Genomic DNA, 15,636 nt, shown 5'->3' on the forward strand with positions numbered 1-15,636 from the left:
CGCCCCCTCTTGCTGAGGTGTCGTGCAGGTGGCTCTACTACTGCCAAGTGTCCAGTTTGCCCCTTTGGTTTAATTTCCTAGTTCCCACCAACTACAGGAATGTTGTTGGCTGCCTCGTATGGCTGACTTATTCCCGACCAGACATTTGTTACACAGTTTTTGTCCTCAATTCCTTCAACACTAGACCTCGTTAGCGACATTGGCAGTGTGCCAAACGTACTTTGCAGTACATCAACGGCACCTTGGACCATGGTGTGTTCTATGGTCGCTCCAAGGGTTGCACCTTACTTGGTTGGTGCGATTTAGATTGGGAAGAACTCCAGATACTCGGCGCTCTACTACAGGAGTAGTTTTCACACTCGGCTTGGGACCCATTTCATGGAGCAGTAAGCGGCAACCCACCGTTGTGCTATCTTCTACAGAGGCGGAGTACAGAGTAGCTTGCTATGCTGCTTGTGAGGTCATATGGCTAGGGAGATTAGTTGTGTTTTCCCCAGATTGCCACGACTCGTCTTTTGTTCGACAATCAGAGTTGCATTGCTATTGCCAAGAACCCTATCTTTCACGCTTGGACAAAGCACATTGAGGTGCAGTACCACTATGTTCGGGAGCAGGTTTTGGTTGGAGATCTTCATTTGGAGTATGTCTGTACAACGGACAATGCAGCAGACATCTTCACGAAGGTTGTACCTCAACGGACCTTGTTCAACTCATCTGTGTTGTCTCAGGTTCCGATGTTGAGAGGGGGTGTTAGAGTTACACCACCTTTGCTTCGCCATTTTGTACGGCTAGTATTTGTCCTGGGCTGGCCACCCATCTGTGTTGTTGTTGCTAAATTGGCTTTATCTTACAGAAAAATAATTCTAAATGAATTATTGGATTTATAAGTGAGAGGGTTTTCTCGCTTGGAACACCAAGGAAAAATAATTCTAAATGAATTATTGGAATTTTAAGTGAGAGGGCTTTTCTCACTGGAGACATCCGAGTACAGAGTATTCCTAGTGCGTCATTCAAAGTAATGACGGGAGCACTGAGAATGGGAATATCTGTAAGGCCACCAGGAACGGGTACTTCTGATGCGTCACATCGGATGGGTGACAGGGAGCACCGGAAAGAAGTATCCGACCATCCGGGAACGGACATCTCTGATGCGTCATAGGATGGGTGACATAGAGCATCGTGAAGGAGATTGTACCGTAAGTTCGGTAGGAAAGGACTAGGTGATGGGTATTCCTGATGCGTCACAAGGTGGGTGACGGGTGCATCGGAAAGGGAATATCCATAGTCGGGAGGAAATTCCGAACTGTGTTAGAATTGTGCACAAGGAAAAAGCAAGCACTTGAATGAAGATGGGTTCAAAGGAAACTTTGAGGAAAAGCAGATGCTTTCCCGCGAGGAAGTCTATGTCTACATTGCAACCCTGCATGTGATTGCATCCAGGGACGCCTGGGAAGTGCTATGAAAGCATTGTTTTTAACTTATAAGGTTTTATTGAGTTTTTGGGCAGGTTCAGACTATTTTTAAAATACGCCGGCCGCCCACTTAATAAGTGGGCAGCCATCTGATAAATAAGGCAACAGATCAGCAAGCGTTTTCTCTCTCTCTCTCTCTCTCTCTCTCTCTCTCTCTCTCTCTCTCTCTCTCTCTGGTAGAATAACGGAAAAAAAAAGGAAAAAAAAGAAAAAAGAAAACGACCACGATCTCTACGCGAGCAGCTATTCGTGCTCGTGGATAGGAGCTATAAAAGCATCACATGCCCTCACTCAGAGGGGAGGATCAGTTTTTGCAAGAAGGAGATGCTGCTGCAGAGTTCACCTACAAAGAAGACGTTTGCCGATGATGCCCATGGCTGCCCCAAGTGTACCAGATGTCGCCAAGACTCAGTGCGCGAGTTCCCTTGCGAAGAAGTGCCTACGGAGCATGTTTCCATCACTACAAGCTGCTGTTTTTCTCTGTTTTCAGCCCATAAATGTCGTAGACGGGGCTTATTTACGAGAAGGAACCCGAGAACACACCTCTTTTGTGTGTAGGATTGGAAGAGAGGATTTTCTATGGAGAGATCTCTTCTGGGGAATTGCTTTTCGAGAACGGAGTTGCGTTTCGAGCGTCGAGACTTTGAAGGTAACGATTTTCATGTTATGAACTCTGAGTATTTGTTTGCAGGTGTACTTCCTCTTAGTGAGGGAGTAGGAGCAGAGGAAGGTATGAGCCTCTGCAGGAGAAAAGCGCTGTGAGGAACTAGAGCCAGATCAGCCCAGTCGTTTCGTACCCGAGTTTGGGAAGTAGATCCACGGATCGGAGAGAGGTAGTCTCTCAAGTTGTGATCTGGAAGTTGGGATTCCCAAGTAAGGACTTCGTGTCCGAGAAAGCAGAGTTGTTCTGTGGGAAGAGGACTCTGGAAAGAGAGTTGGAAAAGAGTTGCAGGGATGCCATGCCCTGAGTCTGTAAGGTGAGATCCAGAGGCGAGAACCTTGATTCTCGAGGAATTGGAATAAGGAACGGAAGTTCCTTGGAATAGGGTTTTGCCCTAGGAATCGGAAGCTGACGCTTCCGGGAACCATCAAGTCTTATTCTAGAATGAACGTGGTAATACGTTCGGTTCAAGTGCTTGTATAGACTTCTCCTCAGTAATAAAGATACTATTACGGGGACGGGGGGGGGGGGGGGGGGGGGGGGGGGGGGGACCAGCCCATCTTCTGGTCCCCAGTACTGTGTCGATCTTCTCACTTTATCTCTCTCTCTCTCTCTATCTATTTCTCTCTGTATCCTTTAGCTTCAGTAATAAGTGATAAATTCTATTTATCCGAATGTATTTTATATTGTTATGCGCTCCCGTTTGTGATAGTTGTCTTAGGTTCCGATGCTGAGAGGGGGTGTTAGAGTTACACCACCTTTGCTTCGCCATTTTGTACGGCTAGTATTTGTCCTGGGCTGGCTACCCATCGCACATCACGTAGATTGCATGGGTGTCACAAAAATACGGAAGTGTAAATTGACTTTTAATTGTACTTCAAATACTCAAGAGAGTTGGAGAGAGAGAGGAAAAGCTTGACACTTCATTGGGTACCAGAAGATGGGCTGGTCCCCCCCCATAAAGAGAATATCTTTATTACTAAGGGAGAATCTTTACAAGCACAAGAACGGGGCAATAGCCCGTCCTCTATTCTTTCTTTCTGCTTCTGACTGAGAAAGTGCGAACGCTACTCTCTGAATACTGAGAGGATCTTCCCTTTGCTATGAGATTTTGGGAAGCTCTCAAAAACGAGAGTCTATCTTCCACAAAACTCAACGGAAGCTCTCGAAAATGAGAGTCTACCTTCCGCTAACTGAGTCCCTTTATGCATAATTATTCCTGCAACAAAAACAAGGGAGAAACACGCAAAATGCACGCACACATGCTTGTTGTAATTTTCTGCACATAACCTGAAAATGTTACCTGAGCACCTTCCAGAGCCGAAAAAGAGACCTTTTCCGCGATGGAATTGCACGAAACTTGGTGTACGCGTAGTGTAGGTAGAGAAGAACTAGATTCTATATGTATTTTGTTGAAATTCAACCTAAAGGAGGTGATTAAGGGCTGAAAACAGAGAATTTATAGCCACCATACTCTACGAAGAGAGTGCCTGCTGCAACTTCTCGCGATGAAACCTCACCAAAAGCTGGCTATGGCTATGAGAGCCCTTGTTCTAGACAATGGGAGCACGAGGCCACCACATATGTCACAAGGGGCTGCTCTCAAGCTTCCATGGAGGGCTCCGATGCGTAGGGCATACTCACAATAGGGGGGGTAGGAGCACTGCCAACACTGAAAATGGGGGAGTAGGGCCTCCTAAATAGCCATCAGGGAGAGGGGGCGCTAGGAAGAGAGAGAGGGTGAGAGAGAGTTAGTTTGCATTGGTAAGTGTGCCACTTGGCGCACTTACTTAACTTAAAAAACCTTTCAACTTTCACTTTTAAAAATCCCTAGGCTATTAATGAAATGTGCAAATTAACTCACAAGTGCACACACAGATGCTACTAATGAAATTGTTAGCTGCTCCCCAGCGCAATGCCGTACCGATATTGCTCTGGCATTACCTGTTCGCACTTATCTGCTCATTTGGTCCGGCATAGACAATTTAAAAATACCTTAATTGACTTATCCTAAGGCCGTAAAATGATTCAGGCCTTAGGGTTATTATTCTAAGGACCCCATCTCATTCCTGTGCTTGCACTAGCGCGCGTAATTTTCCGAGCCTGAAATCTGAGGCTACTATCTACCCCTTCATTGAAGACCCGATTTCCCAATCGCTAGGGCTTCATGGTATTTTCTGCTAGGGTCTCCCTGAGGTGCACTGGCCCAAACTTGGGCGCGCCTGAGGCCCCAGAACTGCTAAATCTATTCTGATGTGCACACAACTAATTAGATAATTCTTTTCTTGTAAATAAATTAATTATTTACAAAGTCTGACTTAGTTACAATGGGCGACAGTTTTAGCACGTGTCCGGCCGGTCATTTTTTGAGCCTGGCTGGGTGCACACTTTTTTTGCCATTTTGGGGGCTTTTATGCTTTTTGCACCAGTTATACATTTTGCCCAACCTCAACCTAACATTCTATAGATAGAATGGTTAGGGTCTTGTAGTCATTTATTGTGTATTGAGAGCATCATTTGCAGAGCACTTGTGTTCTCTCTCTCTCTCTCTCTCTCTCTCTCTCTCTCTCTCTCTCTCTCTCCAGCGTTTTCGGCGCGCGTGGCTCACACCCTCTCCACTGCTCACTCTCACACACATAGCTCTGAATGTGCAAACGAAGCTTCCCCAAAATGGGAGTAACAGGCTCTGAATGACCTGGGCATGCCAAACCTGCTTCACCTGTCATACCCATCTCCTGTGCACGAATGCCCAATTTTGATGCCAATTCTAGTGATATGAAATTTGCACGGGCTCTTGGATCAAAGAAAACCATTACTGTCTGGTCTCTAACTTTGCCCCAAGCTCGGCATCTATGTTTGGCTGGTCACCAACCAAATTTGGGATAAGTCTTGCACTGGTCTTTGGCTTCTTCCCTATGACCGGTAAAAGGGGGAATATGATCAGCTGGCCCAAACTGTTGGGATTAAAGCCCAAGTGGCCTCTTATGCGGATATGGCCGGCCGCCCGCCTAACTCACTTACCTCTAACTCTTTGTATATACTAACATATTCTTTGTGAATACTAAGGAATTGGGAGATAACCCTTCTAACAGATCTCTGCGTACTGTACTGTGTAAGCTCACTGTGTGAGTGTGTGAGAGAGTCGACCCACGCTCCGCTCCGCGACTTCAATTGGTATCAGAGCCTTGGTTCAGTGCGGATTTGCGCAATCGCGCGCGCGCGCACTTTTCCGGCAGATTCTGGATCCGGAGTTCGAAAATTCACACTCGGCGTTCCGGGAGCGTTTCCATCAGGCGACCTGGGGTTTTACCCCCCTTTCGAAGCCGTTTATGTCCTCAGAATTTCGTTCTGAGCACTACAGCAGAAGATAGATTTCAGCCGCAAAGAAATCCGTCTTGTGTAGATTGGCAAGCAGAAGGTGGTCGACATCAATATCGACATCGACATACATCACTTATTCGTCTTCAGAGCATCATCTATAGACCAGGTACACATATATATCATCAGATATATATATTGCAGTCTACATTGCTACTTCTTGTGCTTGCCAGGTTCCAGGGGAGGTGTGGCCATACGACGGCTTGACACCACTGGCATGTATTGCAGATTGATGTACTGTGATTGTGGGTCTGCTAGTTGTGAGTCACGCTAGCAGACAGACCGCCGCAGCGGTCATAGGACAGTGATTGGTCTATTATAGGATGTATGCTAGTTCTGGGCAGTTTGCTGAGCCATCTGAGAGGGTCGTGTGTGAGGTTTTTTGAAGCCAAGCACTGGGGGCTGGGTTACCCAGTGTGAGGTGGATTAGGTTGCTGGAGTTCCCCTCTACACGCATCCTCTTCGGCGACTTTTATCCCTTAGGATGTATGACTTTGTGTAGACACTGGATTGCATCTTATGCGTCAGGCCGTTGAGGCATTGTTCAGGGTTCAGTCTTGAGACAGATACAGGTTCTGTCATCGCCCAGAGAGGAGACAGTGTATGCTTACAGGACAGCATATTACAGGGATTTTTTAGATTTGTCATTGGTCAGCTATTTATGATTGTTTCTTGAGCTATCTTTTGGTTCCCAGAGCTCAGTTTACAGGGGAGACTCTGTCAAAAATTTTCAAAAATACTGACAGTTCCTGAGGAGAGGTGTTCAGCTTGTTGATTATAGCTTGTTTACTGTGTACAGAGGCCAGTTTACAGGGGAAACTCTGTCGGATTTTTCTCAGGAGTAAACAGTTTGGCAGATATGGCATCTTCTCACAGTGAGACTCTTTACAACATAAAGAAGCTGGATGGCACAAACTTTCCATTCTGGAAGAAGCAGATTTGGCAGGTTTTGGTGCAGAAAAAACAAGTGAAGCCATTGAAGCTCAAAGGGGAGAGACCAGAATTTATGGCTCAAGATGAGTGGGAAGAGCTTGACGAGTTAGCTTGTTCCACAATCATGCTGACACTGGCAGAAAATGTTTACTTCAACGTAGCAGAAGAGACTACAGCATATGGCGTATGGCAAAAACTATGTGATATGTACGAGAAACAAAGTGCTGCTTTTCAGATTTACTGGCTCAAGAAATTGGTGGATTTGAAGATGAAGGAAGGGACAGCCATGTCAAATCATCTGAATGAATTTCACTCAATTTTCAGCCAGTTAACAGCACAGGAGATAGTCTTTCCAAATTCAGTGAAGGCTATGTTTCTCTTAATCACTTTGCCAGACAGTTGGGATACTTTTCGTACAGCGTTAAGTAATTCTGTCGCGCCAGAAGGTCTTACAAGTGCCAATGTAGAAGGCAGCTTGCTCACAGAGGAAGTGAACAGGAAGAACATTGACAAAGGCAAAGGCAATAGTGCTTTGGTTGTTCGAGGGAGACAACAGTTTAAAGAGAAGAAGGGTAAGAAGGCACAAAACCGAAGTAAGTCTCGTGATTCGAAGTCAAAGGATGACATAGAATGCTACCATTGTGGCAAGAAGGGTCACATGAAGCGAGACTGTACGAAGTGGAAACAAGAAAAAGGCAAAACAAAGAGTTTTGAGCAAGATGAAAAGAAGAGTTCAGTGAAGATTGAAGAGGTGAATGTCACAGGATCTGGTTCAGACAGTGATTCTGGTATAGCAGCTGGTGACATCTTCCTTACAAGCAATCTTGATTCTGTTTTCTTGACTGCAGAGGATGGACATGCTATGAGTGATTGGATTATCGACTCAGGGGCATCTTTACATGTTTCTCCGCACAAAGAGTGGTTTACATCATATGTGGCTACTAAAGACTATGTCAGACTTGGCAATGAGCAGGTTTGTGACATACTTGGAGTGGGAGATGTGCAGTTGAAGTTTCAGAATGGCTCTTCTTTATGGCTCAAGAATGTCAGACATGTTCCAGCAATCCGAAAGAGCTTGATTAGTACAGGGAAGTTGGATGATGCCGGTTATGTGATAGTCTTTGGGAACAGCACTTGGAAGATCTCCAAAGGTTCGATGACTGTAGCACATGGCAGCAAGTCAGGAACTCTGTACACTTTACATGTTTCAGAGGTTAAAAACCATGTAATTAATGTGATTGAGCAGCCAAGTGTGTCACTGTGGCATCGTAGGTTGGGACATATGTCAAAAAGAGGAATGGAAATACTTTCTCATTATGGTTATTTGCCTGGCTTTTCATTTCAAGATTTCGAGTTTTGTGAGCATTGTGTTTATGGTAAGCAAACACAGCAACCGCACAGATCAAAGAGGAATCGTAGGGACGAACGGTTAGCTCTTGTACACAGTGACCTATGCGGACCAATGCCTAGTTTGTCACTAGGGGGAGCAGCGTACTTTTGTACATTCATAGATGACTATTCTCGCAAAGTATGGGTTTACTTCTTGAAGCACAAGGATGAGGTGCTCAAGGTCTTTAAGACATTCTTGCAGCTGGTGGAGAATCAGAGTGGTCAGAAGCTGAAGTGCTTGAGAACTGACAATGGTGGAGAGTACGTTTCCAAAGCTTTTCAAGACTTTTGTGAAGCAAAAGGGATTAAGCGGGAACTTACTGCACCATATAATCCTTCACAGAATGGGGTTGCAGAACGTATGAATAGGACCATACAAGAGAAGGTCAGAAGCATGTTGTCAAATGCTGAGTTGCCTGATGGATTTTGGGCGGAAGCAGTGGCTACAGCAGTCCATTTGATCAACAGGTCTCCTAGTAGGGTTCTGGATAAGAGTGCAGTGGCCGAGATGCTATGGACAGGCAAGGCACCTTCGTATAAGCATCTCAGAGTCTTTGGTTGTGAAGCTTATAGCCATATTCCTAAGGAGTTCAGAAATAAGTTAGAACCAAAGAGCAAGAAGTGTATATTTCTTGGCTACGGAGAATCGGGCGAGATGGGTTACCGGCTTTGGGATCCTGAGTCCAGAAAGCTTATTCGTAGCAATGATGTGCATTTCAATGAAGCCAAGTTTCACGCTAAGCCAGAGAAGACAGAGGAGATCAGAAGAGTTGTCTTCAGGGAAGATGGACCTAGTGCTAGCACATCAAGACAGCATGGTCAGGCTCAAGAACAGCTTATAGTGGCTAGAGAGGCAGAATCAGTTGTGGTGAGACGTTCTGAGCGTGTCTCCAAACCACCTGATCGTTATGTGCCATCTCTAAATTATGTCATGCTCACAGATTGCGGAGAACCATCTTGTTACAAGGAAGCATTACAAGTGGTTGACTCGAAAAAATGGCAGTTGGCCATGCAGTCAGAGATGACAGCTCTGCATAAAAACCAGACATGGAAGTTGGTTAAATTACCACAGGGCAAAAAGGCTCTACCTTGTAAATGGGTTTACAGGTATAAGATCACCGCTCATGATAGTCAGCCAAAGTACAAAGCAAGGCTTGTTGCCAAGGGCTTTAAGCAAGAACAAGGCATTGACTTTGATGAAGTCTTCTCTCCAGTGGTCAAGATGACTACATTGAGATGCTTTCTTGCATTGGTTGCTATATTGGATTTGGTGTTGCACCAAATGGATGTCAAGACAGCGTTCTTGCATGGTGATTTAGATGTGGAAATTTACATGCAGCAGCCAGAAGGGTTTGTTGAGAAAGGCATGGAACATTTGGTATGCCAGTTGTTAAAGAGTTTGTATGGCTTAAAACAATCACCGAGGGCATGGTACCATAAGTTCCACCAGTTTATGCTTTCTCAAGGCTACAAACGTAGTGAGTTCGATCACTGTCTATATACAAAGAAGGCTAAGGATGGCAGTTGGCTGATCCTTATTTTGTATGTGGATGACATGTTGATTGTTGGCAAACACTTGGAAGAAATTTCAGCTTTGAAGTCAAAGATGGCAAAATCGTTTGACATGAAAGACATGGGTGAGGCAAGTCATATACTTGGTATGCGCATTGAGAGAGACAGATCAAAGAAGTTGATTTGGTTATCTCAAACAGAGTATATTGACAAGGTTTTGCAACGTTTCAATATGGAGAAGGGAAAGGCATTGAGTGTTCCATTGCCACCATATGTGAAACTTAGCAAACAAGATTGTCCTGTGTCTGAGGAAGAAAAGGCTGAAATGGATAAGATTCCATATGCGTCTGCAGTGGGTAGTTTGATGTATGCAATGATTGCTACACGTCCGGATATTGCATTTGCAGTGGGAGTGGTTAGCAGATATATGTCAAATCCCGGCAAGAAACATTGGGAGGCAGTGAAAGGTATCATGAGATACTTAAAACATACAAAGAGTATGCGCAGATGCTATGGTAGTCAGGATTTGAGTGTCAGAGGATACACTGACTCAGATTATGCAGGAGACTTGGATAAGAGGAGATCTACATCAGGCTATGTCTTTACATTGGCTGGAGGTGCCATATCATGGCGATCTCGATTACAAGATTGTGTTACGCAGTCTACTACAGAAGCTGAGTATGTTGCAGCAAATGAGGCATGCAAAGAAGCTATTTGGCTTGGTAGATTGGTTGCAGACTTGGGAATCAATGCAGATATGCCAGAGTTATATTGTGATAGTCAAAGTGCTATACAATTGGCAAAGAATCCAGTGTTTCATTCGAAGACTAAGCATATTGATGTGAAGTATCACTTCATTAGGGAAGTACTTGAAGACAAGCAGATACAACTGCTGAAGATCCACACCAAGGACAATCCTGCTGATCTACTCACAAAGGGACTTCCAGGAGAGGGCTTTGTGCATTGTCGTGAGTTATTGGGCATTGGATAGATGGCAGCCATGTAAATCTTTGTACATTTATGTTCATAGATTTACAGTTACTTAAAGTGCCACATTGGACTTTAAGTGGGAGGTTGTTGGGATTAAAGCCCAAGTGGCCTCTTATGCGGATATGGCCGGCCGCCCGCCTAACTCACTTACCTCTAACTCTTTGTATATACTAACATATTCTTTGTGAATACTAAGGAATTGGGAGATAACCCTTCTAACAGATCTCTGCGTACTGTACTGTGTAAGCTCACTGTGTGTGTGTGTGAGAGAGTCGACCCACGCTCCGCTCCGCGACTTCACAAACTGCCTGTTGATCTTGCCCAAAACTGGCCTGACTGGACACAATTTGGGGACATGCTCAATACCAAATCAAGTGGGACTAGCCTCACTAGATCATACCCAACCACAAAGAAGCCCTCATTCCCTAGATCTAGACATAACTCAAGGGATGACTGTTTGTAACAACACACTAGTCTGCTATGGCTCCCTTCCTCTCTCTTCCTTTCTATGTACATATGTACGTGTGTCGTGTATAGATCCACACATATGTACACACACACACACACATACACATGCACTCATACATATATATATATACATAAGCGGGCATGTGAACTTCAAAATCCTCATCGTTGTACCTTTTCATTGTCTGTCTTAAAAGCTATCACGCAGTACACAAAGAGACTGTTATTTAACAATGTATATGCCATTAGTGATTCAAATTATCAAGATGCATGTCTTTTGTATTCTGGTTTGGTCTTGCATCTGAATAAAGTCGTTTCTAAAATCAAATCTTTAGCATTGTGAACAAGCATATTTACCCCGCTTGCAGATTGGAGAATGTGTTGCTGTTTGGTGGAGGCCCAATTTTGAGACTTTAATGTATCCTTATTGCCCACCTCATATAACAAAACCAAAGGTGCACAAAACTTTGTCCCTTTATATAGGTGTATATCCAGGTCAGAAAGACATGCACTCTGTGCATGTGAGGTATATAGCTTGTGAGTGATTTGATTGTGCATCTGTCAAATGAGCTTATATGATTGCAGGAATGTAAGAAAATGTTTGTGGTGCATTTGGCGGAAAGACAACACTTTGCAGTACCAAAGAATTACAAGTTATTGGCAGTTCCTCTTTTTGAGTTGTATGACAATGTTCAGGTAGGCAGTAGATTCTCACTTATTGTCCCTTCCTGCATATGTTTTATTTTCTTTATATTTTTTGGTCACATGCGTGGATTCCACAAAAGAGTAGGATTATGCATGTCATTTTCTCCCATGTTTTTGCTTCCTCTTTTCATAAAAGGTGCTTGATTAGGCTTTGGAACTTAAGCAAATTGTAGTTCATGATGCCATCACACGCACGGTTCAACAGTGTATCTATTGCAACTTTGGTTGTCAGATTTAATAATGATTGAGGTCTTCCTGCGACAGCCGCTGGTTCATGTTCTCTGTCTCTCTTTTTTGAGCCTTCTAAGAATTTCATCCATGGCATGTGGTTTTGCTAGAAACCTTGTTTTTCTTGTCTTCTTGTTTGTTTTTCTGTGCGTGCACTCATCATGAAATTGATTGGGTCTACATGTTCAGTCTCTGATCAGCTAGATGGCATAACTTGTTGTTTTAGTCATACTAATAGAAACGACTTCATGGCACGTTATTGTTTGAGGTACAGGGATATCAATAATTACGTTTTTTTGTTTTGAAACACAGAGATACGGTCCAGTCATTTCGTCCATTCCGCAGCAGCTTTCAAGATTTTCAATCAACAGTATCAATTAGCCAGGAAAACTGGTTTGAGTTTCTTTTTGTCTCGCTCAACAACAGTCTACTTCAGGGCACTACTTTCCTAGTGTATCAGCTCTTTATAGTGTAATAGGTTCTTTGGCGGGTCTTCAACAGATACTTGCGTATAGGTAGAGATCACTTTAACTGTAAGGTTTGGAACAATGACATCAATTACCTGTCTTATGGATATGTTGTAGTTTTTAGTTATTCCTATCCCTGATAATGTAATTGTCAACAGTCTAATACTAACCAAAAGCTTTGTATTGACGCTTTCTTCTCTCCTTCGTAGATACTGTGTTTGATCTACAGGATGAATTGAAAAAGTACCCATGTTTAGCCTCGGTCAATATTCAATGACTCGTGCAGGTTTTTCATGCAGTGGCGCATGATATTTGGCATATGTGATGCATATGATATGATCGATCATACTTACTATGCTTGATCTACAAGACGGTGTAGGGAATGGTCGTGCACTGACCATTCCCACTAATCAGGGCGACCGGCGGAGGCCGGGAGCACTGATTATGGGAATGGTCTGTGCACGACCATTCCCGGCCGTCAATGGCCGGGAGAGTGGGGGGCCATTAGCTTTGTGCCAAGTGGCAAACCTGATGCTCTGTCACAGCAATACAGTGCGCAGCTTCAATTCCAACAACCGACGTGTCAGCTTCTCAACACACAATCAGCAACAAGATTCCCATTGCTGAGGTGTCAGTAGCAGAGCCCATTCTGCATGCTGATTTGCGAGCGTCTGATTGGGCTGCAGGTGGTGATATTACGTAGGCTGAGTTGGCGTTCATCTGGTGGCTGAAGCTAGAATTCCTTGATATAATGGACAGTGGATGTACGGCTCAGATCCACTGCCCCCCACCCCCCGACCTTGACGAATTGAAGAAGTATCCATGTTTAGCCTTGGCCAATAGCCAATGATTTCGTGTAAGTTTTTAGTGAAGTGGTATGATCAAATATACTGACTATGCTTAATCCACAAGATGATTTGAAAAAATATCCATATTCAGCCATGGTCAATAGCCAATGACGTGTGCAAGTTTTTCATGTAGTGGCTATTAAGTTTTTGAAATTCAAACACTAAATAGTACATATGAAGTTTGTATGATAGGATGTGTAAGGAATCTCTCGGAGAATTGAACCATACTTTTACCATGCTTCAATACCCGGATGCATTTTGCTGCATGAAAAACTAAGGTTCAAAGGTTCAAGAAACTCAACATCCTTTCATGTTTCTAAGTGGAGGGTTTTGTGCAATTTCAGTAAATGGTAATAGATGGTATGACAAATTGCTCCATCAAAAAAGGTTAGTGGTAGAGCTTTTCAAAAATGCTATCGAGGGGTAAAGAGAATGGAGAAGGGACCTCAAGACAATTCAGAGTAAGGGTGTCAAATTTCCTTATGGGAAAAGCTGTAACAGAGATTATTCTGCCTAAGGTGACCTTATGGAGTCAATGATTTGCTGTTTATACAATTTTTTCCTAGCTGTTGATAGCCCATATGGTAGCTTCTTTAGTATTTAAAATATAAGTTAGGCTTTACATACCTCACTTCGTAGGTGGGTTTTAGAAAATACTTGTTGAGTACACGTTCTAGAGGTAATATGTGGAAGGTGGGCCCCTAAAGACCCAACTATGGACTTTTGAAGAGGCTTTGATCTGTCTGCGATTGATGGATGGCTATTTGCTTGGAATCTCGATCCATTGCCATGGGCCGTGTTTCTAGAGCTTCCATGTGATTCCATCATTTGAAGATGGGCTTTTCTCTAGGATCCCTAGTGTTGCTGATGGGTGGTGGATTTTTTAGGTATTGTTGCTTATCTTCTTTGTCTAATAATTCTAATGGCTTTTGACAAGCTCTCTTTTTAGTGGAAAAATTTGACTTTGTTGACATGTAGTGTTTTTATACATCAAATTTGATATATTCCACAAGTACATGCATAGACCATACCGCACACACATTTTTTTAATTTTTTATTTCTTACACACACACACACACACACACACACACAAAGGCAAATAGGGTACTTGCAAGTAAAGAATACCATATGCAATGCAAAAACATGTCTTGACATATTTGAGAGGTATGTCAAGTCAACTTCACAAGATGAAATCAAAATTTAGACTTCCTTATTCGAGGTTTTTTTTTCAAGTGAGCATTTTCTAATAAGTGCTTTTAGCGAACAGATTCCAAAAAGATTCTAGAGAAAGAATGTGAGAGGAGGACAAGAGGAAAGGGAATGTATATCATAAAGAACTATCTAATCTAGTTTCATGACTTTCCCACCCTCTCTCATCCTCTTCATTGCGAGAAAATGGAGAGAGAGAGAGAGAGAGAGAGAGAGAGAGAGAGAGAGAGAGAGACCTTCAACAAAACGAATATAGATATATGCATACTTTCCAAACGTTCGATTGCTTAGACATTGGACAATTTGATCAAAATATCAAATAGCGAACATTCATTATTTACATTTCGTATCACTGGTAGTACGTAAGGCATCATTGTATAAGTCGCACGTTTGAGGATTTTTGGTAGATTTGGGCACACGGAGACATTTACACACCATCGAAGTGGTCTCTTGAGAGACGCGGTTTCTCGAGCACACACTTGGAGGTGGAGAGCGTTGGAGTTCTGACTGAGGATTACTTTTGGTCGAGATTTTCTACTCAACTTACATTTTTACAATGTGGATTATGCAACACAGGTGTTGTGTTCATGTATGACTGTGTGACTCACTTCAAAGAGTGTATTTTAGCACAAGATTGTGTATGCTATGTATGCATATTCGGATACAGTGTGAGCTAGTAACAGGTTGCAGGTAGTAGGTTCACAAGTTTACAGGGTTTTTGGACAGATGCAATCGTCCATAGAGCCACTCATTCAGGAGTGAACTAGTTTGCCAAGGTTTTGGTAAATATCTATTTACTGAGACATTGATGTCCGTTTTCATATGGTTTTGGTGAGATTTTTAAGGTTTTACTTAGTTTTCGGGGAAAACTTTGTCGGAGGTTTGCCAAATTCTTGCCATGTTTTATGCATATCTGCAGTTTGCTCTCTAATGGTTTAGTGGTCGAGTTTGACTGGTGTAGAGTATTTAACGCATATATGACCATTGGTTTTGATGTGATTGATCATTGTTTTCATGATTCTGTAGTGGTCAAGTGATCTCCCATTTTGTTGCCAGTCTGACATGGTTTATGGTAGAGATTGTACTTGAATTTTATGCTCAGTTTACAAGGGAGACTCTTACCAATTTTCTCCCAAGATTTCTCACCATAGATTTGCTTTCTTGGCATCCATATTGCAGACGTGTGTGACATATTAGAGTCTACACTGATTGTTGTGCGCGTGTAGCGCGTGTGCGGAGTGTGTGCAAGAGAGGGGAAGAAGAGAATGGGGAAGGGGATGATACACGGACAGCCTGTGTTGGGTTAGTGGAGAAGAAAGAGAAGAGTCAAATTTATCTCTTTTTCTCCCTATATTGAATTAGGTGAAAGTATGAACAGG

General features: G+C 43.3%; 1 protein-coding gene across 1 annotated transcript in view; it reads left to right on the forward strand.

The window, feature by feature from the left end:
• The window catches only part of LOC147452026 (Cleavage/polyadenylation specificity factor, 25kDa subunit), a 67,286-nt gene extending 54,899 nt beyond the window's left edge, over window positions 1–12,387 (forward strand). Inside the window, exons 5-7 of the mRNA XM_086517856.1 lie at window positions 11,169–11,255; window positions 11,386–11,496; window positions 12,046–12,387. Coding sequence (XP_086373982.1) covers window positions 11,169–11,255; window positions 11,386–11,496; window positions 12,046–12,114 — 267 coding nt within the window. The 3' untranslated portion in view covers window positions 12,115–12,387. The remainder of the gene's footprint in view (window positions 1–11,168; window positions 11,256–11,385; window positions 11,497–12,045) is intronic.
• The last annotated feature ends 3,249 nt before the right edge of the window (window positions 12,388–15,636 follow it).

The sequence above is a fragment of the Adiantum capillus-veneris genome, chromosome 8 (genome assembly GCF_014529385.1).
Source record: "Adiantum capillus-veneris isolate H3 chromosome 8, ASM1452938v2, whole genome shotgun sequence".
NCBI classification, from domain to species: Eukaryota; Viridiplantae; Streptophyta; class Polypodiopsida; order Polypodiales; family Pteridaceae; genus Adiantum; species Adiantum capillus-veneris.